The 27,198-nt window shown below is 36.0% G+C and overlaps 2 protein-coding genes across 9 annotated transcripts in view; one reads left to right on the top strand and one right to left on the bottom strand.

The window, feature by feature from the left end:
• Nucleotides 1-27,198, bottom strand: part of LOC101898043 (uncharacterized) — a 232,260-nt gene that overhangs the window by 72,391 nt on the left and 132,671 nt on the right. For 5 of the 7 annotated variants that reach the window (XM_059126904.1, XM_059126897.1, XM_059126892.1 and 2 more), the window contains exon 8: nucleotides 23,415-24,280. The exons of 1 other annotated variant lie outside the window; for it this stretch is intronic. In XM_059126904.1, coding sequence (XP_058982887.1) covers nucleotides 23,648-24,280 — 633 coding nt within the window. In that variant the 3' untranslated portion in view covers nucleotides 23,415-23,647. Of the gene's footprint in view, nucleotides 1-23,414; nucleotides 24,281-27,198 lie in introns of those variants that run through there. One more of the 7 variants, XM_059126917.1, reaches the window with a different exon arrangement.
• Nucleotides 8,209-27,198, top strand: part of LOC131804301 (uncharacterized) — an 80,876-nt gene continuing 61,886 nt past the window's right edge. Inside the window, exons 1-2 of one of the 2 annotated variants that reach the window (XM_059126964.1) lie at nucleotides 8,209-9,762; nucleotides 12,402-12,910. In XM_059126964.1, coding sequence (XP_058982947.1) covers nucleotides 9,255-9,762; nucleotides 12,402-12,406 — 513 coding nt within the window. In that variant the 5' untranslated portion in view covers nucleotides 8,209-9,254 and the 3' untranslated portion in view covers nucleotides 12,407-12,910. Of the gene's footprint in view, nucleotides 9,763-12,401; nucleotides 12,911-27,198 lie in introns of those variants that run through there. The other variant, XM_059126953.1, reaches the window with a different exon arrangement.

The raw sequence follows: 27,198 nt of genomic DNA on the forward strand, positions 1-27,198 counted from the left end.
GGAGTTATTTAAATCCGACAGGGACTCTTCACGCTAACGGAAAGCATCGCTGGGTATTGGAATAGTACCACATTGGTACTGCAGTACTCTCCAAAGTAGCAAATGATTCCACTAAGGCGTTCTTTTAATTTGTATGCGAACAATGACAAAAAATCTAAACATCTGATCTGCCCACAATAATACATTAAAAGATGAATTATTTACCATACAGAAACTCACCACCAATCAATTATCAAAGTCAATTGTCCTCATGTTATAATTTTTGACTATTTTTTGCATTCTCCTCTTCTCAATAAATGTTACACTCTCATCTGTCCAACCATGTAATATAAACGTATGTTTTCATATTTTTCAATCGGCCCAATTACGGTTGTCGTTTCTATAGTCGTCGTCGGATTTATGTGCAAGTCGCCCTCACCGTCGCTTCGATTCAAAATTGGTATTACGGTAAGGCATGGAAGTGACATCGACAGTTTAAAATAAAAGTTGGCAACAATTAAAAAAGCGTTGGCAACACTCCCTTGTTATTTACAAAATAAGATAAAAAATTGTTTGTATTGTTAATTCTAATTTCGTCTCTTTCGGAAAAATAAAAAATATAGTGAAAAAATGGATATTTAAATGCGTTACATATCTTAAGATCAAGTGAGGATGAAGTGGAGAATATATTAGTGGTGCAGCGGCGAGTGCTAAGGCAGCAAACAAACATATTTGCATTGCCTGACTCTTGATTGTGTTGTTCCAAAAGTTTATACTGATCTTTCAAGAGTTCAAAAGCTTATTCTTTCCTTGATGATAGTAGTTACATCAGTCTCGTCATCAGCATTGTTCACTGGCTTATTTTCATGATCTATAACGTCTGTTACAATTATGTTTTTTAGTATTTTTTACTCCAAGTGCACGACGGATTCAGTAACTTTTGAAACTGCATTACATTCGCGAAGGACTCCTCCCAAAGTCATTTGCTTAAAAACACCATCTCCAGTGCTGCTGGCTTCACCCTTATTGTGCACAATTGGTTTTTAGTTTTAAATTTTAAATCTTTCCAAACCTAGAAGAACTTTAGAAAACTAACTAATAAAAGCATACAAAAATAATTTTAATTTTAACATACTTTTTGCCAGTCTCTAATCGGTTACCCGTTTGCATTTAATTTTGTAGCAATGGATTCCAATCTGACTTATAATTAGCTGGAAAATGACCTTTGGCCCTTTTTCCAATTAGGAAACCAACATTTCAAATTGTCTTGCTGTTGTTATTTTCATGGTCAAATATCAAATACAAAAAAAGTTACAATATCAATCGACTTAATGTCGTCTGTTGTATCGACAATTATAATAGCAATCATTTGTCGCTATCGACAAAAAACGACAACCCTAATATCATTATTGTCGCCTCGGCTTCATTTTGCGACGCCGACGACAACCATAATAGGGCCGAATATGTATCTTAAACTTTCACAAATTTTCTGTCCATTTTTTTGTATTATTCGAATTCAGAATAATGTTAGCTAAAGTATAATTCAGAAAAATTTTCAAAAAATAGTTTAAATAGATACTTAATTATAACAAAAATAACCAGTAAAGAAAGTCTTAAAGTCGGGCGGGTCCGACTTTATGATACCCTACACCACTTTGCTAATTTAGTAGAGCTCATACACATACACAATCATACACGCGATGATTATAATTATAATTTAAAGTTCAAAGGACTAAATATGCCGAAGCATTTGTATTTTTTAAACTCGGACTTGGTGCACAATTAATTTGAAATCAGATAAAAATATATATGGGAGCTATATCCAAATCGGAACCGATCTCGATAAAATTTGGCAAAGATATTTCTGAGCTGTACTTGATATATTTCCCTGAATATCGTTGTTACGGAGTGCATATTACGGCTGTGGGTAACAAATCTGACAAATCGGATGAACAGTATATATGGGAGCTATAGCTATATCTGAACCGATCTTCACCAAATTTGACATACTAACTTCTAGACTCAATTCGGTCGTAAGTTCCAAATTTCATTCCATTTGGGCAAATATTAGACGTTTGGTGCACAATCAAAAGTAAATCGGACAAAGTTATATATGGGAGCTATATCCAAATCTGAACCGATCTTAATAAAATTTAGCAAATGTATTTCTGAGATGTTTTTGATATATTTCCCCAAATATTGTTGTTACAGAGTGCATATTACGGCTGCGGAGGAAAAAAATAGCAAATCGGATGAACAATATATATGGGAGCTATAGCTATATCTGAACCGATTTCGATTAAATTTGGCATACTTGTTTTCAGGTTCAATCTGATCGTACTTGCAAAATTCCATACTATTCGGATTGATATTACACGTTTGGTGCACAATAAAAGGCAAATCGGACGAAGATATACATGGGAGCTATATCTAAATTTTGACCGATTATCTCCAATTTCAATAGGGTTCGTCCTTGGGCCAAACAAATGACTTGTACAAAATTTCATGTGGATAGGGCAATAAATGCGAACTGTACTTTGGACATGTTACATGGACAGACGGACGGACGGACATGCATAAATCGACTCAGAATGTGATTCTATGCAGATCATCAAAAGGAACTATGGGTCTATCTCGTTTCCTTTTGCCTGTTACAAACAAATGCACAAAGACATAATACCCTGACCACCTTGTGGTGTAGGGTATAAAAAGTAACAAGTAAAAAAGCAGCTCAGTTCGTTCGCGCCAAACTTTTTATACTCTCCTCCATTTGGAGAAACTTGAAAATTGAAAAAAAAAATCCGCCGAAAAATAGTGCTCAAATGAAAACCGTTATATGGGGGCTATACGAAGACGTGGTCCTGCATAAGTAATTTGTGTCATAGGCTATAGTAACGGTTCCGAACTTTATATACTAAATTGGAAACAATTTCGTTGAAAAATGTGGCTAAAATCATCAAAATACCGACTATTTGGGGGTACCGTGGTTGGGGATATAGTGGTTGGAGCAATTTTATACTACAAAATTTTTTATCAAGTCTTAAATACCAAATTGGACATAATTTAGTAGTTAAATATGACTAGGATTATCAAAATACCGAATATGGGTCTATATTTCAAACACCGAACCGTTGTATAGAAACCGTTAATCAATATTGGCAATGTTTTGCCTCCGGTTGCAGAACCCATTATGAAGTAAAAATACCGAATTTCACACAAATCTATTAGGATATGTGGCTTAAATCATCAAAATACCGAATATCCGAACGTACCGTTATATGTGCGCTTTAGTAAAACTTGGACTTAGATATTCAATATTCTGCCACCGGAGCAAACTATAAATACCAATTTTTAGACAAATCCGTGGAATTTCGGGAGGTACCCTTATATTGGGGATATACGACAACCTATTAACAATGTTCCTCCACTGAAGCTACAAATACCAATTTTTAGACAAATTGGTGGAAAAATTTGGCTAAAACTATTTAAATACCGAAAATCGGGAGCTTTCTTTAAATGTGGGCTATCCCAAAACGTGGACCGATATATCTCATTATAGATACTGTGCCAAATTTAAAAGCTCTACGTCAAATAATATGGGCTGTATCGTGATTTTGACAGACAGACGGAGATCGTTAAATCGACTTGAAATTTTATGCTGATCATGAATATATATATATTTATACTCGTATTTAGAGGCGTTTCCTAATAACTAATAACTAATTGAAATAAATGATAGATAAATAATTAATGAAGAATATATTGTAGGTACATTTAAACATTTAAATTTAAACAAAGAAATCCAGAAGTATTTTTGCAAAGGGGTGAATTAATTACGTCTCAATAATCAATTTTTGTTGGGCATTGACATTCCAATGAATCTCACATAAACTCCAGAAATCCAAATTTTTCGTCGATATTGGTCAATAAACATACATACATAAATATTGTCAAAATGTGTATCACAGATGCAGTGAAATTTGACGTTGTAAATTTCAGAAAATTCATAGATGAATATGTATTTTTGAAATGATTTTTCCTTATTATTTTACCATGATATTTCCCAAGCCCGAAATATTAATTGTCAGCATCGGTAACAAACTCAATTTTGATCCAGTTTGGTTTAAGGATGCGCAGCTTCAGCCTGGGAAGAAAAATGTTTTTGATGGTAATAACGGGAAAGATAAATATGTTGTAGAGAGAATAGTTAGCAGGATGGTTTTACTAGCCAGGAAATGCTCTTAGAAAACAGATGATGGTGGGATCTATGTCTGAGAAAAACGTTCGAGTTCTTATCTCCCACCTACCAAATAGCCAACGTCTTTTGTTTAATAACATGGGACATGTGCTCAAATATCTCCAGCTCTCCTTCATATTCACATTGTCTACAATACACAGTGGTCGCTGCTATTGGCCAAAATAAAAAAATGAAAATCAGATATTCATTGTCAAATGTGTACACCTGAACTCTTAAGAGGTTAAGCTTTTTAGAAAACACAATTGACTTAATTCTAACGGCCCACTTCGAGAATAGCATCAAAAAAGAGAAAATGTAGGTATTTGCTTTTTTCAGTGAAAAATTGGAGTAAAAATAGAACTGTATTACAAAATTAAATACATTTTAAAACGACAAATCTTTGCATTATTATTGAAAAGCAAGGTATTGACTTATTTTTAGTGCAGTAATTTGTGTGTTTAGTAGTTGTGTATAATATAGAAAATGTGAGTGATCTGAGTTGCCTTTAAGATTAATTTTGAAAATAAAATTGGATTTCAGGTAAAGTTTTAATTGTTTTCCCCCCTGAATCCTCCAATGTGATTCTTTTCACGCCATTAGTAATGGCCCTACGATTTTAAAAGTGCTAATTTAACTTTCAGATTTTGTCAGATTTGTATGTTATGCCCAATATACTGAAGTGACTTCGCTGCAATTTTGTCAGTTCTATGGTGCTAGTGACATAGAATATGTTTTTGTTGTTTGGGATTGATAAGGATGTAATTGAGGGGTGTTCAATAATGTTGCGAGCATTGTCTTCTGATTAATGCTGAAAAATGTAAGGCCATTGCACTGGAAACTGCTAAAAAATTAACAAATAGATATCCATGGCACTATCTTCCACCCACAGTTCATAAAACTTTAATACATGCACCCGACTTTAGAAATTTGTCATTGTATAGATTAGATAATTATAGGAGGAGGCCGTGGAGTTTAGAAACAAAGATATAAAAAAGTTTCGACTAAATCATACCCGAAAAAAGTCTCGTGTTTCAACAAACACAGATCTTATTAACCGTCTTCTTCTGAGCTCTGACCCTTTTATAACGGGACAGCGAACGTTACCAAACAATAACCAGTAAAGAAAGTCTTAAAGTTGGGCGGAGCCGACTTCATTTTACCCTACACCACTTTGCATATTTAGTAGAGCCTTACATAACAAATAAAGTTTTTAATGGGGAATTTGTAAGAATTAAATCATATGATTATAGTAATAATAAAAAGTCCAAAGGAACTAATATATGGGAGGAATATCCTCATCTGAATCGATTTCTACTAAATTTGTCGAGACGTTTGCGCCTTTTCAATTCGGGCTTGTATTATCCATTTGGTGCAGAATTATCTTGAAATCGGATAGATATATATGAGAGCCATATCTAAATCTGAACCGAACTCGATAAAATTTGACAAAGGTATTTCTGAGCTGTATTTGATATATTGCCCCGAATATCGTTACTACGGAGTCCACATTACGGCTATGCAGAGCAAATTCAACAAATCGGATGAACAATATGTATGGGAGCTATAGCTATATCTGAATCGATTTCCACCAAATTTGGCATACTGGTTTCCAGACTCAATTTGGCCGTAAGTACCAAATTCCATTCCATTTGGGCTAATATTACACGTTTGGTGCACAATAAAAAGCAAATCGGACGAAGATATATATGGGAGCCATATCCAAATATTTACCGATCTCGATAAAATTTAGCAAGGGTATTTCTCAGTTATATGTGATATATTTCCCCAAATATCGTTGTTACAGAGTTCTGGTCGCACGTATATTCCATACTATTTGATCTGATACAAGTTTGGTGCACAATATAAGGCAAATTGGATGAAAATATATATGGGAGCTATACCTAAATGACCGATTATATACAATTTCAATCGGGCCTTGGGTCAAACAAATTATTTGTGCAAAATTTAACTTTGATTTAATTTTATATTGAATTGTTATTTTATTTTGTTTACAAAAATCAAATTTGGAATTGATTTATATAAAAAATACTTCTATTTTAAGAGGTATCTCTACAGGGGGACCCGCAGGTAAAGGCGGACCGTTCCAAATAATTTTCAGTAAGATTATTTTTTAACTCCTTAGAACGTAAAATATCAAATCACATTACAATCTGGTGTAGAAATGTGACAAGAATTGGGCAAATAACCCTTATTCGGGAGGTACGTTGTAAGGGGACCATGCCAAAACATGCATCGACCATATCCATTTTGTCACATTTTTTATTTTTATCCCATCAAGGTACCATAACCAAAGATTCATATTGATATGTGCACTGAAAGTATTTTTGGCCGCTGTTCCCATACGACCTCGACCACTGTGCAATAGTCAGAAACACTGTTATCCCATTTTGAGGTCATATATAGGATACTGCTGTCGTCAGTCAATATGTCTACTAGGGAGCTTGTTCTTCTCTAAAAAAAACCGTCCAGTTGGTCTTAAATTCATTGCAAACATTTTCCAAGGGCCACCTTTTACCAGAGTCTTCGATGAGAAACTTGTTGAAGCATATCGATGGTTTGGCAGTCTCATCACTCGTTAGATCAAACCACTCTGTTGCTATGTCCTGGAACCCGACAAAGCTTAATGAATTCACGCTTTTCAAGGAGGGTTGTTTTGCAGTCTACCCCGACAACTGTATAAGTCCACTTTGCATTTGTCTCGAAACTGCAACACACTAGTATTTCATCGATGAAAATTTTGCACAATTAAAACTTCTGCTGCAAATTCACAACACGCCAGAACACACTTTATTAGAACTAGGCACTCAGTCCACAAATATTGAAACAAGCTTTTTCAGAACATTTGCCAATTTGTGTGTTTTGATTATCTCTTTGTACGATTCTTGGTAGTGTAGACCTCACTTGTACGTTATTTGGTAAATGAAGTTTAGTGTTCTTTCTTACAGAACATACACCAATGAAAACTAAGGCATTCCTGAGAAATATCACAACTTACTAAGCATTTATTACACAACCTTTTTTCTTTTGCGAATTCAATTCTCTGATTGACACTCATACTATACGCTATGAGCGTTCAACTTTTGCTGCCGAAAGATTGAATAATTTTTCTAGTTATTATTACTATTATTGTTTTTATTATTATTATAAATATAAAAATAATAGTATTTAAGATATGAAAACTTGTTGTTATTTTCACTCAAATGTATGAAAAATTCTATAAAAAAATCTTAAAAAAATATTATTTCATACGAAATTTTGAAAACGACTCTAACAACCGCCGATCTTCTGAGAGTTTACAAATAAGAGAGTCTTCCATATTTAAAACATATTGCCAAAACTTTATATTATTCATGGCATATCAGCATGGTTTTGAGCAATGTTATAGCGTATTGTACTCCTTATGTGAATTAAACATAGATTCATGGAATTGAGGCTGTGGTACCTTCTTCGATTGAAGAACGTATACTTATCCTATGTTGGTGTTTGCAGCACAAAATTGGTCGCAAAAACTAAAATATAAAAATATTGTTTAAGATTACGTCTACTTTCAAGTGGCGACTCTTAAAAGGCGGACTAAGTTTCGTAAAGCGGAAATTAAAAACTGCATTTGCTCCATGATATGTAACCATATTCTAATATTAAACGAATCAGACTTACAAACAATCCTTTGGTAAAGTAAGGATGATCAAGCTCTTCGTCCGATTTTATTTATTTTATGCACCAAACACGCTTCGTATGTTAAATTTCAAAAAAGTTTGGAATGTGTGACCGACGTTGGTCTAAAAATAAATTTTGTCAATTTACATTGAAACCGGTTCAGATACGGATATTGTTTTAATAAGGAACGTAGACCAACAACAACAATTTAATTGAAAATTTAAATTATATGAACACCACAAAATATTCCCATATAAAATTTTGAATTTATTGACTCAGAAACCGCTAAACATATTTTCTTAAATATTTCCAGATATATTATAGCATCGCCTGAAGGTAACATGGGCTATATCATATGGTAGACTCAAAATTCACTGAACAAACATGCAAATTTCCAAATATACTACAACATCGCCTGAAAGTAGCATTGGCTATTTAAAGTTTTAAAAATCCACTTGGAACTGGAGATATAGCATCAGAATCGGAGTAACCAATCAATCAATCATCAATCAAGTGATCATTAATAAATAAATCCGTTGTATTGTTACATTGAACCGAATCGAAGGAGGGAAAAATAAGAAGGGGATACAAACGATCGGTGAGGTATTGTAAAAGCTTCATCGGTCGTGATCCCCTACAGATTACAGAGAGGGATAAGGCCCTGATTAAGAGGACGGTCAACGGAGGAACCACACCGCGAGGCAAAGAAACCGTCAACGGGCAAACTTCCTCCTCCGCCAACTGCGTTTTCGGTGGTAGAAACAGCCTCAGTGGATCCTAAGTCTGCTAAGGCTAAGTCTGCCACCACCAACCCACAACCTTCGAGCCAGAATTCAAGGAAGAGGAAATATTCCCAAACCCTATATCCGGACAATCTCCGTGTAGCGGTCATCGACCAAGCTGAGCCGGAAGGCAAAATCAGCGAAAGTCGGTGGCTTCTCATTGAGGACCGTCTGAGGGAGCAGGTTTTTCTAGGGGATGATCCCTCTAGGCTACAATTTGGCAGTGCTACCGTCTACAAGGGAGTGAAGGTCATCTGCTGCGAAAATGAGGAGTCGAAGAACTTTCTTGTGACAGCAATAGCTGGCCTTCAAGGACTTTGGGATGGAAGTGCACTTGCTGCTGTATCCCTGAAGGAAATCCCCTGCAGGAGGATATTGGCAGCATGGGTGCCGCCGCCCTCTGTGGACCCATCACGCGTGCTGACAATATTGGGGAAACATCCCAATCTCTGTACGGACAGGTGGCGCTTAGTTTGCTCAAGTACGGAGGGAGGAGGCCTGGTCATAAAGGTATCTGTTGATACTGCTGGCCAGGAACACCTTCAGGCGCGTGGGGGGAAACTGCACTTCGGCACAGGATGGATTCGGTTCCGTCTAACGCCGCTGTCGCAGTAGGAAGAACGAAGCCACAGCTGCTTAACATCGTGCAGATAAATCTGCATCACTGTAAGGCAGCAGGGGCTGAGCTTCTCCTAGCCCTCTCCAAGCTTGAAGTTGACATAGCCCTGGTCCAGGAACCTTACATCTTTAAGAATAAGGTAACTGGACTAGGGAGTGAGCGGTTCATCACCTATGCCACCTCCAACGGGGAAAAGGTTAGAACGTGTATCGTTGCTAGGAAAAACTTGAACTTAATCTTCCTCAATAATTTCAGCGGAGGAGACGCCACGGCGGTCAGACTGGAGACTCGGACGGGCAAAATCATCTTCCTCGTCTCCTTGTACCTACCCTTCGAATACCCCGACCCGCCAGGACAAGTGGTAGAGGAGCTGGTCACAAAATTGGGTGGAAAAGGCGGTCTCATCGTTGGATGTGATGCCAACGCTCACCACTCTCAATGGGGCAGCAGCAACACTAATGCCAGAGGTGAGTCCATTTTTGATTTTATTTTAACACATAATCTCAAAATTTGTAACCGGGGAAAGGAGGCAACTCTTTGTAACAAGAATGGAGAGGAGGTCATAGATCTCACTCTCACTAACATGGATGAATCGCTCATACTGAACTGGAAAGTTTCGACTGAGTGCTCCTTCTCGGATCACCGGAAAAAAAAACATTCCAAATTTCGGTAGAGGGATTGCATTAAAAACCGCATAGGAACTCGAGAAAGGCTCGATGGAACCAATTTGCAGAGCACACTGCATGGAAGCTAAAGTCCACTGGAGATCTTCCAGTGGCTTCTGCATCGGATGTGGACGACTCTGTCAAGTTGTTAACAAAGATCTTGATCGGTAGCTATGAAAGAGCTTGTCCGCTAACCTTCCCGGGAAAAAGGCACCAGCCTGTATGGTGGTCAAAAGACCTAGCCCAGCTCAGGAAGACAAGCAGACGTTTCTACAACAGGGCCAACAAGACCAAACTGAGTACAATAGTGAGATCAAGAAGGCCAAAAGACGGTCTTGGGTGTGTTTTACCGAGTCCATAGATGATGTCAACGCGACGGTAGAGTACTTTCAAAGGATCCAAAATCCATTGGAAGCATAAAGCGGGCTGACGGTAGCTGGACTGACTCAGGTCTAGAGACTCTCAATCTACTAGCCAATACTCACTTTCCGAATTGCTCTGATGCGGTATATGACCGATTGGTAGATCTGCCTAGTCAGCATCGTGGAACGGAAGACGTAAGTCTGGCTGATAGAATTGTAAACGCCCCCAAGATCTTGTGGGCCATAAACTCATTCAAACCTTTCAAGTCACCGGGTCCAGATGGCATTTTCACCGCTATGCTACAGCATGCGTCGACGATGATAATACCATTCCTGGAAGTGATTTTTAAGGCTTGTTTGCGTCTTTCTCACATTCCATTATTGTGGAGGGAAGTAACAGTCACTTACATTCCCAAAGCTGGGAAGCCAAGCCATGTACTTCCAAAAGACTACAGGCCTATCAGTCTCTCGTCCTTTTTATTGAAAACGTTAGAGAGACTAATAGACATAGAGATCAGATCTCTATACCCTTGACATCGCTAAGCACTGCTCAGCATGCCCATATGAAACGCAAATCCGTTGAATCAGCGCAACATGACGTTGTGGGTTATATAGAGAAGAACCTGAACAGATCATGTTTCACGTTGGCGGCCTTCCTCGATATCGAGGGGGCTTTCAACAATATTACAATTGAGGCAATTCATAGTTCTCTCGAAAGACTTAGTGTGCCACCACTTCTCATTGATTGGATTGATGTTATGCTTAGCAGCAGAATCATCAACTCAAGCATCGGGGAGTGTTCTGTTAGGAAAACGGTCACTAGGGGTACTCCACAAGGAGGCGTTTTGTCACACTGCTTTGGCTTCTGGTGATAAACAGCATTTTACTCGATCTGGAACGCAGCGGAACAAAGGTCGTGGCTTACGCCGACGATGTGGTCCTGCTGATTGCTGGGAAGTTTCTGCAAACTGTTTCGGATCTAATGCAGGGAGCTCTAGTTAAACTATCCAGATGGGCGCGGCAATGGTTAAGGCGTGAACCCATCCAAAACTGAGCTCGTACTCTTTACAAGGAGGCGGAAAATACCTGTCTTCTCTCTACCAATGCTGGACGGTGTAATTCTAAGCCTTTCTTTGGAAGCAAAATATCTCGGTACTATTCTAGACCAGAAACTAAGCTGGAAGAGGAATATCGAGGAGCGAGCGAGTTGGGGGCTTAAACCCCATATTATCCGATGGATATATGAGTCAATCGTCCGACCAATCCTAACATATGGGGGACTTGTTTGATGGCATTCCTTAAGGAAAACCACCCTCTGCAAGAATATTGATAAAGTTCAAAGAGTTGCATCGCTACTAATTACAGGTGCGGTCAGGAACACGCCACAATCCGCTCTAGATACCCTACTTAATTTAAAGCCGCTAGGCTAATTTGTAGAGGAACTATCTGCTAGGTGTGCCCTGAGACTCAATGAACTGGGACAATGGCGGAGTCAATCCATCGGACACTCTGTCATTCTTAAGTATGTGGAGAACGTAAGTTATCAGGCTAGCTAGTGACTATATACTCCCTAGGCACAGCTTTGAATTACTCGACATCCGCATACCAAACAGGGATATCTGGTCCCGTGGCACTCCACCTTTTAACGGTATAGCTGCCTATACTGATGGTTCAAAGATGGAAAGTGGATCGGGGGCTGGAGTCTACTGTGAAAGTTTAAGTATCCAACGATCTTTCAGACTAAACAGCGACTGTAGTGTTTTTCAGGCAGAGATTTTTGCTGTCAGAATGGCCATAGAGCTGTTGGAAAACAGAATCAATGAACGGGATGGACACTTACTCTGTCACTGTCCTACCCTGATCGGAGTAAGGCATAGGCTTCTAGGTAAGCAAATTCTGCCCGATTTGTCATGCCTCTCCGAAACCGAGCCAGTAGCTATTCTTCAGTTAGCCAGAAGACTAAAATGGCTAAGGACGACACGCTGACTACACCGTGGATGCAAACCCACTAACTCTTTTATTTCCTATCTATTCTGCTCTAACCTCCTAACTTTTTCACTTTCATTTTTTCTAAATTAGGATGATCACAATGGGCCAATAGGTCTCCGAGTGGAGTGGTTGTTTTTACACAACCACACATCCTGTAACCTAACCTAACCATTGTTACATTAAATCCTTCTAATAGCAACAGAAATGCCGGTAAACTTTAAAAGAATGCAGTTCCCTGTACGTTTGGCATTTGCTATTACAGTTGATTAATCCCAAGGACAAACTCTTCTTGTATGGCATGTTCCTGTTTTTTTCTCTTGGTCAGCTGTACATGGCATGTTCACGTGTTGGTAGACCGAGCGATATCTTTGTCTACGCTCCTGAAGGAAAAGCAAAAACATTACATTCGTTTTTATTATATTCTTAAGTTTGTTTTAATTTAAAAACCTCAAACTATTCGTATATAAAATTTTGAATGCATACAAAATCAAAATAGTTTATGTGAGAAAATATCCCAGAAAGTATCGTTCTAGAAGATTAACATTGAAGACAAAAATATTTTTCATCAAATTTCCCTAATTCCATTGTATATAAAAAAATATTTGCATCAACATTAAAAAAAATACACGAAAATAAATCCTTGTTTTCTTATCAATTTTTCCTCGGCTTTTTTTTCGAGTTCACGCCTAAAAGTAAAATGTCGTTTTAGGTAAAAGGTGTCAACAATTTTACTATGAATCTCAGAATAAACAATATATCCACGTACAATAGCTTTTAATATATTACATTCGAAATTTATATATTGCAAGCGAAAATTGTGTGCTTCAGATTTAAATTGTCGATTCAAATCTAAGTCATGCTTTCCATTATGCTTCAATTTTCGTGGAAAGTGTCAAACGAAGAATTGTTCTAGATCAGATTTCATTGTGAGCCTTCGGGCGAAACAAAAGAAAGTTTTGTTAGCTCTCCGCTTATAACTCAAGAATGGCAGGCCTGATTTTGACAATTCACACCATTATGACATATATTTTTTTTTAAATTTCGTAGTTTTTTATAGTTTTTATAGTACCGCATGAAACCTTTTCAATTTGACATGCTATATGTTTTATTACTCTGAATTCTGAAAATAAGATGAAGACAATTAAATTAGTGCTCAATACGAAGTCAAATGTGATCTTCCCCGACTAGCATCTATCTTTCCAATCCTAGAACCTACATCGTGCTTCAGCTGGAAGATGCGGACGCATTCTAAATAAACAACAAGTAAAAAAGCAGTAAATTCGGCCGGGCCGAACTTTGAATACCCTCCACCATTTGAAACTAATTAGAATATTTTCAAAAAAAAAAAAATCCATTAAAAATTCAGTTAAAATCTTTAAAATACCTAATATCGAAAGGTGCCGATAGATGGGGGATATACTATATTGTGGATCTATATAGACAAATCTATATCTGGGGGTAAAGTACTCACAAAGAACTCCTTGTGTAGAATTTCAGACAATTCCGTTGAAAAATGTGGGTAAAATCATCAAAATACGGAATATCGGGGGGTACCGTTATATGGGGGATATACGATGTCGTGGACATATATAGATAATGCTCTTCCAAGGGATAAAGTATCCACAAGGAACTCCTTGTGTGGATTTTCAGACAGTTCCGTTGAAAAATGTATCTAAAATCATCAAAATACCGAATATCGGGGGGTACCGTTATATGGGGGATATACGATATCGTGGACCTATATATAGACCATTCTCTTTCAGGGGATAAAGTACTCGCAAGGAACTCCTTGTGTGGAATTTCAGACAATTCCGTTTAAAAATGTGGCTAAAATCATCGAAATACCGAATATCGGGGGGTACCGTTATATGGGGGATATACGATGTCGTGGACATATATAGATAATGCTCTTCCAAGGGATAAAGTATCCACAAGGAACTCCTTGTGTGGATTTTCAGACAGTTCCGTTGAAAAATGTGGCTAAAATCATAAAAATACCGCATATCGGGGGGTACCGTTATATGGGGGCTATACGATGTCGTGGACATATATATATAATGCTCTACCAAGGGATAAAGTATCCACAAGGAACTCCTTGTGTGGATTTTCAGACAGTTCCGTTGAAAAATGTATCTAAAATCATCAAAATACCGAATATCGGGGTGTACCGTTATATGGGGGATATACGCTGTCGTAGACATATGTAGATAATGCTCTACCAAGGGATAAAGTATCCACAAGGAACTCCTTGTGTGGATTTTCATACAATTCCATTAAAAAATGTGGGTAAAATCATCAAAATACCGAATATCGGGGGGTACCGTTATATGGGGGATATACGATATCGTGGACCTATATATAGACCATTCTCTTTCAGGGGATAAAGTACTCGCAAGGAACTCCTTGTGTGGAATTTCAGACAATTCCGTTTAAAAACGTGGCTAAAATCATCGAAATACCGAATATCGGGGGGTACCGTTATATGGGGGATATACGATATCGTGGACCGATATAGCCTATCTTCGAGCTTGACCTACCTGCAGACAAAAGAGCTGTGCAAAATTTTAGCTTCCTATCTTTATTCGTTTTGACTGTAGCGTGATTACAACAGACGGACAGACGGACGGACATGGCTAAATCGTCTTAGAATTTTACGCTGATCAAGAATATATATATATATATACTTTGTTGGGTCTAAAATGATTATTTCGATGAGTTACAAACGGAATGACGAACTTAATATACCCTCCATACTATGTATGGTGGAGGGTATAAAAATGGCCGACACAGTTGTATGGGGCCCATATCGAAGCGTTAACCTACCTCCTACATATTGCAATAATCCCTCCAATGGAAATCCAAAATGCAAAATTCATTGGGGCTGCAATCAGCGAAATACCGGAAATAAAAAGAGTAATAAAACGATTTATATCCTCCGAAAATTCTTCTGAAACATTCAAGATACTTTTATTGCGTGTAGCGCTATACGGCGGACCATGCGCAATTAGAGATAATGACATTGTGCAACAGCCAATCTGGGGGTCGCGCAATTCTTAGTGGATTGGATAATTGGTTAGTAGATCAAAATTCCAGAAGGGTTTTGGGTTCCCATGCTAAACTTTTTTAGGGCCTACTATATATGGCATTAAGCAAACACAAAGGGGTTCAAATATTTTGTTCTATATTTGCGACAGAGTTTTACATTTGCTACAGTCCTATGTATTAAGTGTAGAATCATTTGTACAATATATGGGTAATGTAAGTCAATATTATGGGATAGCCGCCACATAAGGTTTTACCATAATTTCAAGTTTTTTTTTTTAATTTTAGCCATAATTTTCAAACTAATTTCCAAAAATTTTGGTAATTTGAGTTTTTAGAAAGAAGAAAGCATTATTTTAAAGAATTATAAGTATAGGCACACTTTTTGGTATAGCCCTCATATATAACCCAAGATTTCGGCTACTTCCGGAGTATTGGCCACATGTTTCAATTGATTTGACACCTATTTCGCATCTTTGTCTCTAAGGTGTTAGAAAACCTCTTCGAAGATTTAAGCGATTGACGGACAAACAGACGGATCTTCTTCTAAACATTGCAAATTTCAAACTACAGGTCATTTGAATGGAAAATTTTGCTAAGCTCTTTACAATATTAAAAATTAAGCTGAACTCTTAAATGGGGCTAATATAAACAGTTGATATATACTTGTATATAGATGTGCTATATTTTTTAAGTTGCTTACTCTCAAATTAAAACCTAAAATTGTGTCTCTTATGTGCTTTCAAAAATACATTAAAGACTAAAACTACGGGCTGGCAATTGGGACCGGGCCAGCTGTTATACACTACAAAACATATCAAAACATAACATATCAAAAACGTATGTTTCTAAAAAAAGCTTGTTTATTTTTGAAAAGTTCAGGACTTTTACCTATTCGCTTCAAGTTTTCTTATAATTTCACTGTCCACTTTTTAGAATAGCCTCTAGTTAAGGATAACTCCGATTTCAATTTTTTTTACGTTTTGGTCATGTTTTCCATTTCTAATTTCCATTTCAAATTTGGGATATTTTGGCATTGTTCTCATTATGTAGTTATATTATCAATGGCGCAGCCCTTATATAAAGATGCCCCCGACATTAGTTATTGCAACGGATTTAGGCATATTTTCCAATCGATTTGGCTGAAAATTATTTGATTTCTTCATGAGCCGATATGACAAATTGTACCAAAATGTATCTCATACAATAGAAGTCCCTTTGTATGGTCAATGCTCTTCTTCTACATTGCCGTTTAGAGGGAGTTTTCAACCTTACTTTTAAAAAGGACCAAAACTACCCCTTTCGTGACTCATTTGTAAAATTACATTTTCGACAAAAATAATTCTTGTAATTCAATATTGCCGAAAAAACAATATCCCCTAAATCGAGGGATTTCAAGGGATCTTAATCCGAACATTTCAAAAAATGTGGAAGGTAACTTTGCAATGCACAGTCGTCGCATCCATTGGCCAGAATTCAAAAAATGAAAATCGAATATTCATTGTCAAATGTGCGCACATGAACTCTTAAGGGAGGGGTTAAGCTTTTTAGAAAACACAATAATGACTTCATTCTAACAGCCCACTTCGAGAATACATAAAAAAATAAAATGTAGTTAGTTGCTTTGTGGAGCAAAAATAGATCTGTATTACAAAATTAAATACATTTCAAAATGACAAGTCATGGCATAATTATTGAAAAGCAAGGTATTGACTTAATTTGAGTTTTTAGTAGTTGTGTACAAGATGTGCGTGTTCTGAGTTGCCCTTAAATATTAATTTTGACAATAAAATTGGATTTCAGTTCAATTGTTAATTGTCTTCCCCCCTGAGTCCTCCAATGTGATTTTTTCACGCTATTAGTAATGGTCCTAAGATTCTAAAAGTTCTCATTTAACTCTCAGATTTTGTCAGATGTGTATATTATGCCCAATTGCTTAATTTTATATAAGCCAAAAGTTGGAGGCAGTGGAGCTTCAAACGCCGGCAATACTGCGAGAGGATCTTTAAAAGTTTAAGCTTATCTGCGGAGATAACAGAGATTGATAAAGATGTAATTAATGTCGAAAAAAATTAAATGGAAACTGCTAAAGAGCTAAAAAAGATATCCATGGTACTACCTTCCTCCCACAGAACATAATATTTTAATACAAATACAGATATTATTAACCGTCTTCTTCTGATCTCTGTTCCTTTTACAACAGGACAGCGAACGTTAATAAACAATAATAAATCTATATTATTAAAACCTGTATTTGATTTACTTGAATATCACTGGAATTTATAAATATCCATTAATAACTTATATTGAATTCTTATTTTAGTTTGTTTACAAAAAATGTGAAAATAATAAAACTTGGAATGGATGTGTATAAAGAACACTTCTTCTTTTGGAGGTACCTTTACAGGGGGGCTCTACCAGAAGGCCCAAATTATTTTCAGTAAGTTTATTCTTTAACTCTTTAGAACGTGGGAACCATGCCAAAAGATGCACAGACCATGTCCAGTTTGTCACATTTTTATACCCTCTACCATTCTATGGAGGGTATATTAACTTTGTATTCCGTTTGTAACTCCTCGAATTCATAATAGACCCTACATAGTAATATATTCTGGATTAGCGTAAAATTCTAAGACGATCTAGCGATGTCCGTCTGTCTGTCTATTGTAATCACGCTATTTTTCGAACGAATTAAAATAGAAGGCTACAATTTTGCATACATGCATAGTTTATCAGTATGCAGGATAAATTCGTAAATGGGCCATGTCGGTCCACGTTTTCGTATAGCTCCCATATAACTGTTCCTCCCAATATTCGGTATTTTCATGATTTTAGCGACATTATTTACCGGAATTATTTAAAATTTCGTATTTGAAGTTCGTAATGGGTACAACAGCCTATGACAATAATTTTTGTATGCAGGTCCTAGTCTTCGTATAGCCCCCATATAACGATACATCGCGATAATCGGTATTTTGATGATTTCAACAACATTATTCAGCGGAATTGTTTAAAATTTCCTAGTGGAAGATCCTAATGGGTACTACAACCTGAGACAGAAAATTTTCTGCACAGGTCCACTTCTTCGGTATACTCCGCATTTTCATGATTTTGCGACATTATTAACCGTAATTGTAACAAACTATGACAAAAAAAATCGTATACAAGTCCACATCTTCATACAGGGTGAGATGAAAAAACAGCAAAACAACCAACTTCACACTGCTGTCACTTCTAAGCCACTCGTCCGACAGCTGTTGAAATTATTCCAGTGACAGCTCATTATATTAAATATTAAAAACTGAGCTCGGGTTAAAGCCATTGCAATTCCAAAAAAAATCAAGAACTTACTCCGCAATAAAAAGAAAATAGATTCAAAAGAGCTAAATAGTTGCTTCGTTTGACCGAAAGAGGTGAACAGCCGTATTTGGTTTTCTCCGATGATAAAACATTCGTAGTCCATCAGTTTGTAAACAAACAAAATGATCGTGTTTACGGCCATGGCGATGGTGTGGGCCGCCATAACAGCCGATGGTCGCTCTCCGCTCGTGTTAATTGACCGTGGCATCAGAACAAATGCCGAATATTATCGCGAAAATATTCTGAAGAGTGCATTAAAGCTTTGGGCACGCAAACATTTGGCCGCAGACCTTGGACATTCCAACAGGACTCAGCACTATCGCACTCAGCACGCGCCACCCAAAAATGGTTACAAAATGAAGTTCCTTGCTTCATTTCCAGCGCACAATGGCCACCAAAATCTCCGGATACCAATCCGTTGGACTTTGTGTCTGGAGTATTTTGGAAAGCAAGGTTGGCACTAAAAAATACCAAAGTGTCGATCACCTCAAGCAAGCGCTTCGCCGGGAATGTGTCCAAATACCCCAGGACTTCATTGGCCGTTTGAAGGCCGTAATTCGTGCCAAAGGTGACCAATTCGAACAAATATAAAATTATTCTAAAATTTGATGCCGTTTACATCTTTTGCTTTCATTCAATGAAATTAAAAAAATGTAAACATTATGGCGTTTGGCTTTGTTGCAGTTTTTTTATCTCACCCTGTATAGTCCCCATATAACGGTTTTCATTTAAGTGGTAGTTTTAGGATTTTTTTAAATTATTCAATTTTTTTTTTTTTTTTTGAAATTGTGGAGGGTATTAAAAGTTCGGCCTGGCCGAACTTACCTTCTAGTTTTACTTGTTTTTTACCATAACCAAAGATTCATATTGTTATCTGCACTGAAAGTATTTTTGGCCGTTGTTCCCATACGACCTCGACCACTGAGCAATGTAAACTTTCACATCATCGTTCGGAAGACGGCGTTAGAAGTATTCGGGTAAAAACGCAGCAAATAAATTAGCAATCAATGAGTCATCAGAATATTCACTACTTTCAAGTTGGAAAGTTTCCGTGTCTTGCTTTTGGAATTTAAAAAGATTTTTAGATTTTGTCCCACATTTATTAAACGTTGACAATATCTTGAGTTTTCAGTTGTTTTATATATTCTTTGCAGAAGAATACTTTCAATATTTCAGTGTAGTGTTCAAATAGTGTTCATCATCATTTATAATGGCAGAAGTTAATATTAGGGTCTGTACGACATCAGTAAGTGGGTTTGGTATTTCAATTACACAGTTATAATTGAAGTTATATCGAAAGCTACATGTATACTATTAAAACTTTCTTCAAAATGTCTTTAAAATGCCTCAAACTCGTTAAAACAACAACATTTCTTTAAGACTTATTGAGTAAAGCATTTGAAATTTTTGTTGATGCCGTGTAAATAAGCCCCAAAATCGTATTGACAATATTGATAACAATTAATAATTTGACATTTTAATTCTTTAGATCAAATACGTATAAAGTGTTTTTATTTACATATGTTATATGATGCAATGTAGTTCAATTAAAGAATATAATTAAAATTTGTTGGCAAGTCAGTAGTGTATATAACGCGGTGCAGGCTTCAGGCACAATACATGTCGATGATCTTGGTCCTTTATAAAAAGAGCATCAGACATCCATCCATCAGATGGTTTTTCATTTAGGAGAGTCATCAGAAATATTTGTCAACAGCATTTTTAAGATTTTTAAGTTTTCTTCTAATATAAATTAAAATCTTTCTTTTACTCTCGATTTCAGACTTACTTTCCTTAAAAAGGCAATCATCAACAAGAAGATCTCTACATTTAAAACAAGACCAACATAGACCTTTATAATATACAGATCTCTACATTTAATAAAATCGAACTGCCTGCCGTTAAAACCTGCTCAATATATCGAAAATAAGGAAAAATTGTAATTTGAAAATGGTATAGAAGTATGCCAAAAAATGCAAATTATTGACGTACTGAGCTCCTTACGGAGAACTAGACACTTACTTTAAAGCGCAGACAATGCGCTACAACATAGGTTACAAACAAATAAAAAAGGAACTAAGTTAAAAACCCTCCACATTTTGAACGAATTTGAAAATTAAGAAAGTCCTTTAAAACTTTTCAATTTTCTGTCATAGGTTAAAGTATCCATTGCGAACTTCAAATATCTGGCGAATAACGTCGCTAAAATCATCAAAATGCTGAATATTGAGAGGTACCGTTATATAGGGGCCAAACGAATACGTGGGCCGACATGACCCATTTAAGAACTTAACCTGCCTACTAGCAAAATACACACGTGTGCAAAATTTTAGCCTTCTATCTCAATTCGTTCGAAAGATGACGTGATTATAACAAACAGACAAGTAAAAAACTCCAAGTTCTTCCGGGCAGGGACTTTTAATACTCTCCACCAAAGGTTTTTCATTTTAAACTGCAAATAATAGATGTGTAGGAGAATGAAGTTAAAGTTTTTTTAAATATAAATATTATATGGGAGCCATACTAAAACAGGAGCTTATATTTTCTTTTCTACTACAAGGTTTGTTATCTATTGCTATTCTTAACTACCAAATTAAAAACAATTTTTTGGAGAAATGTGGCTAGGACCATCAAAATACCGAATATTAGTGGGTACCGTTATATGAAAATCGTGAACTAGTATGCACAATGTTTCCATACCGGTTCTGCCACGGGAGGTAGAACTCACTTCAAACTCTATATCTTACAACCGCACTAATTAATAATAATATGAAAAAAAATCACAAATATTTATATACATTAACTTCAGTATTTAGTTTTATTATTTCTTGTTAACATTTAAATTTCATTTTGTAAACGCTGTGACGACGTAAGTCGCTGTTCATTACAACATGCCGTTAGGACAATGCATTTCGTCCATGACCAAAACAAGTAGTAACAAGTTAAAAAGTAGTAGTGGTAGTAAAAAAATAAAAAAAAAATAAAATGCATTAAAAATTCGTTTAAAATCTTAAAAATACGGAATATAGCCGTTATATTGGGGTCTACACGACGTGGACCTACATAGGCATTACCATATTCAAATTCGAAAAGGGTGAATAATGTAGGTAAAGTCATCAAAATACTCTATAGAGGGAGGTACCGTTATATCGGAGCTATACGAAGACCTGGACCTGCATAGACAATTTTCTGTCACAGGCTGTATCATCCATTACGAACTTCAAACACGACATATAACGGTGTGTATTGTACCTAAAATCGTCAAAATACCGAATAGTAGGAGGTACAGATGTATGGGGCCTATACAAAGACCTACCTGCATAGACAATTTTTTGTCACAGACTATAGTTCCCAATACGAACTCTAAATACGTGATTTGAAACTACTCCGGTGAATAATGAGACAAAAATCACTAAAATACCGAATATTGGGAGGTACCGTTATATGGGGGCTATACGAAGACGTGGACTTGCACAGACAATTTTCTGCCATAGGCTGTAGCATTCATTTCGAACTTTAAATACCAAATTTGAAACAATTCTGGTGAATAATGTCGCTAAAATTATAAAAATATCGAATATAGGGAGGTACCGTTATATGGATGCTATAGGAAAACGTGGACCTATATGGCCCATTTTCAATACCAAAAGTCCTGCAGTCCTTCATTTCCTTCGGAAGCTAGAGTGATTTCCACAGACGGACTGACATCGCTAAATCGACATAGAATTTTTTGCTGATCAACATGATATATACTTTGTGGGGTCTAAAATGTATATTTCGAGGTGTTCCATTCCGTTTGTAACAACAACAAACTTAATATGCCCTCCATACTATGGTGAAGGGTATAATAACAAGCAGCAACAACAGCGTTGACTGGGTCGTTAGTCTGCAATGATTGATTGATTGATCGGTAACATAAGCCGTCGGCGAACTGAGCCACGTCACCCAGATATATTTACACACATAATAATATATGAACTCTAAATTAAACTATTAATATAAAGACCACCTTTGTTTCTCCATGTTTCAAATTTTCGCATTGGATTTGCTTCCTGTACTTTGTTTCTTTTGCGATGTGCCACAAATGTTTGAATGGAATAATCATCTCCCAAATTTGCGGATGATATTCACTTATCGCTTTACCTTGAGTGCACACAATTTTGGTGAATCATCTCGCGTTTCCAATGCAATAACAAAACGATAAACGAGACTGCCTAGAATTATTATAACCACGAGTTCTTCAGCTATTTCTGCAGATGTCTGAGACAGCTTATACACGATGGACGTAAATTCGCATCAGAATTCCGTCGCCTTCTCTCTGAGTACGGACTTAAAGCAAGTTTAGATTGAATTTAGTAACTTCAAATATCAATTCCATATGCGTATATGTCACGTAAATCGTATTCATAAATCCAGTGGATATTATTCGTAAATCTAAACGTCCTTTTAATCTATCGTTGTCGGCACACAATGCAACTTGAAAGGACACAGTTAACGACTCACAAAAATATCTTCTAAACTCCAATTTTTCTGTTTGTTTAGCACAATTACATTGAATCTTCCGTTTTTGCAATGCGTAGTGCTATCGATTATCCTGGTCATCAATTAATACTTTATTTTTTATTTTTTCAATTATGAGTTGTTATTGATCCTGGGCGTTACTTACTCATACATAATACATATTACAAACTCATCCAAATTGTTCTGTACGTGTGTTTTGTGTTGCACCGTTCCGGGGGAATGCTGAAACTACAACAAACATTTTGTAAGTCAATGTTTTTAACCTTATATATACCTCATTTATTTTAATCTAATATAAAAGACAAATGGTTTTGTTAATAGATGTTGCATATACGTCTTGCAATACAAATTTGAACGATTAAAAACTTTTAGTATATAACAAAATGTATAATTACAACGCAAAATAGTTTTAATTATTGTCTTTCATATAACCAAAAATTTATTAATGATAAAGTCCGATTTATATTTATTAGCCACTCATTTAAGTCGTCTTGTGTATCAGCAGCGAAAAATATATTCCTCTCTGTAGCATTTGCCTTCAATTCGGGTATTGTGCATGTTATGTAAAATGAACGTGGACGTGCGCACTGATTTCTAGGGGCAGGCCCTATTACATCCTTATTAGCTTTTAGATACAAACGTGACAGGGGCACTTCATTCAATACATTCTCATCCCGCCATATCTGCATACGAATACCGTCCAATGTACACCAGCGTCGATTCCAGTTATGTTTTACGTTCGGATCCTCAACATTTAAGTAGCCCGCATAAATATTTGTTGGAATACGTAATTCAGAACGGCCTTTCACTTGTATCTCTTCCAGTAAATTGGATGAAGTAGAAGATGAAGATAGAACTATGTTGCATGCTTTACTTGATCTTAAATAGATGCGATCTGACATGATAGATTCGTGTGATACAATATTAAATGGAATAAAATCTTTAGTGGTTAAGGTAAATGAAGCTTGGAAACGGAACCTTGAAACAATATCAATTGACGATGACGATGATTTGCAGGAGGAAGATCCTTTTAATTCTTTAAATTTCTGTAAAATAAGTAAAAAGTAGGATATTAGTTTTCATTTTTTTTTTTAATATAATTTTCAGATTTATACAAAAGACCAAGAATATAACGAAACTTTGATCTGCAAATTGGTTCAGGGGCCAAATCACCGCATGATTTTTTCCATTTTGACTTACTTTTTTCTAATGTACATTTGTAGTATTTATTATATTTTACTAGCTGGCCAAGTCCGCGTTGCCGTCCCGTAGTTTTTGTCTATTATGCATATTTGTCAAAGCATAATTATTCACAGATATGACTGATATAAGAGTTCACGTACTGGTTGATTAAGTGTTTTAAAATACCTGTACCCATATTTAAGTCGTGGGCTTCAATATTTAAACCGTGGGCTTTAAATGTGTGGATATGCTATACAAATCTATTAAAAAGTATATACCAATCTTATCCCCATGTAAGGGATCAAATTAATATTCAGTATGGTAAAAATCGTAGCAAAATTTTCCAGTCAAATGAGCAGTTATTTGGAATTTACTGTATTTTGTACACGTCAAAATTGAGGGTCTGTTTGTCCGCCAAAAGGTGGACTTGAGGGGGTACTATTACATGGAGAAAATTTGTAGATATGTTGAATATTTTGTTTAATACAAATACACATTTTTAGCCAAATCCTTTGAAATATGGTAAAATCAGGAGGTAACTTTATATGGGCACTACTCCGAAACATCGACCTACATTGAAAACTTTCTTCTACCCCTTATAATCCAAGATGACAAATAGAGGCCAAATCAAAAATATAGCAGAACAACATAGCATGTCAAACTGAAAAAAATTCGCGTGATTTAAATAAGTAAAAATAGTTTTATAAACTCAAAATTGAGAGCCATTTAAATTGTAAGTTGGAGACGCCATAAAGTCCATATTTCATCATAGTATAATTCAATGATGATTCAACAAATATTCGGTCCAGTGCTACTTTCTTATATTTGTAATTTGTTCATGTTTTCACAATTTAATTCATATATATGTACATCTCAAATCTACAAATTCAATAGAATACAAAATGTTCTTTTCTAACCACACTTTAGATTTGAAAGTGGACTTGGGGATATTCCAATGTGGGGACTTTACTTAAATAAATTCGTATGTGGCAATTATCTGTATGATGGTTCCCTACCCCAATATGGGCCCTACTCTGAAAATTTCAAATTTTATGCGAATAGGTTCTTTACCCTCTTAGAAAGAAAGATGTCAAAAATATGAAATCGGGTCGTACCTTTATCCGTGAGTTATGATCGATATCATGACCTGCGAAAGCGATTTAAAGTATCTTGAATCTTTGGGAAGGATAGAAATCCGTTTCTTACTAAAAGTCCTATTCGCTCTACTATTTTGCACCCTTCATATTTGGTATTTTACTGATTGTACTCCCAAAGAATTTTGCATTTTGAGCTCTCATTGGACGGATTATTGTCACATGAAAGAAGTAGGTCCACGCTTTGAAATGAGCCCCATAAGGCTTTTTCGGTCTCTTCTGTTTGTTTAAATGTTTTCGAATCTTCCGGGTTAACTACGATGTAGGCCCTGGAGTTGAAAGGTAGATGTCAGTTAACATCCTATTTCGCACTTATTTCACTTTTTTTGGTGAAAAATTGTATATTGTGAAAATTTATTCTTTATTTTGTTCACAAAAAAATCTACTGAATTCAATATGATAATGCAAATTGAAAAAAGAAAAAAAAAATTGACAAAAAAATAATAACAAATTGAAAAAATCTTAAACTTGCTCGCTGTCGCTAAAGGTCCTTACAACATTTGTCAATAGAATGTACTATTATTTGAAAATTCGATTCCATTGAATTTTTTTTCGATTTTTTTCCGATTTTAGAATTTTTGCAATGATTTTTTAGCGATATTGAATTATCTTTTAACTTTGGTGTGACCGCGTTAAATTATTTCGATATCATCTATTTCGTTTCGCCACCACATAATTCGGTACTACACTTCCATGTAACCCGCCATCAATTTCAGTTTTCAAGAAATCAAGTCAATTCAAATTAATATTCGAATTCAAAAATAAAATATAAAAACACTACAAATGTGCATTAGAAAAAAGTAAGTCAAAATGGAAAAAAATGATGCAAAATAAAACATTACTATTGTACATTCCAAAAGTCAAAATGAAAATGTTAATATATCACATTTTTACGCCTATATACCAAATTTTTGACATAATTATGGAAAAATGTCCCAAAAATCGTCAAAATACCGAATATCGGGAAATACGGCTATATGGGGCTATACAAAAACGTGGACCTATACATACAGTGTTTCGCCAAAAGAGCTAGAACCCATTAAGACCAACAAATACCAATTTCTAGACAAATCCGCGAAGAAATGTGGCAAAAACCATTAAAATACCGAATATCGGGAATTACCGTTATATGGGGGCTATACCAAATCGTGGACCTATAAATGCAATGTTTCGCCAAAGGAGCTGGAACCTATTGTGACCAACAAATACCAATTTTTAGACAAATCCGCGAAGAAATGTGGCAAAAACCATTAAAATACCGAATATCGGGAGGTACCGTTATATGGGGGCTATACCAAATCGTGGACCTATAAATGCAATGTTTCGCCAAAGGAGCTGGCACCTATTATGACCTACAAATACCAATTTACAGACAATTCCATGAAAAATGTGACAAAAATCATCAAAATACCGAATATCGGGAGGTACTGTTATATGGGGACTATACCAAAACGTGGCCCTATAATTACAATGATTCGCCACACGAACTGGGACTCATTATGACCTACAACTACCAATATTTGGAGAAATCCGTGAAAAAATGTGTCAAAAATCATAAAAATACCAAATATCGGGAGGTACTGTTATATGGGGACTATACCAAAACGTGGACCTATACATACAATGTT

The sequence above is a fragment of the Musca domestica genome, unplaced genomic scaffold, assembly GCF_030504385.1.
Source record: "Musca domestica strain aabys unplaced genomic scaffold, Musca_domestica.polishedcontigs.V.1.1 10, whole genome shotgun sequence".
Lineage (NCBI taxonomy): Eukaryota > Metazoa > Arthropoda > Insecta > Diptera > Muscidae > Musca > Musca domestica.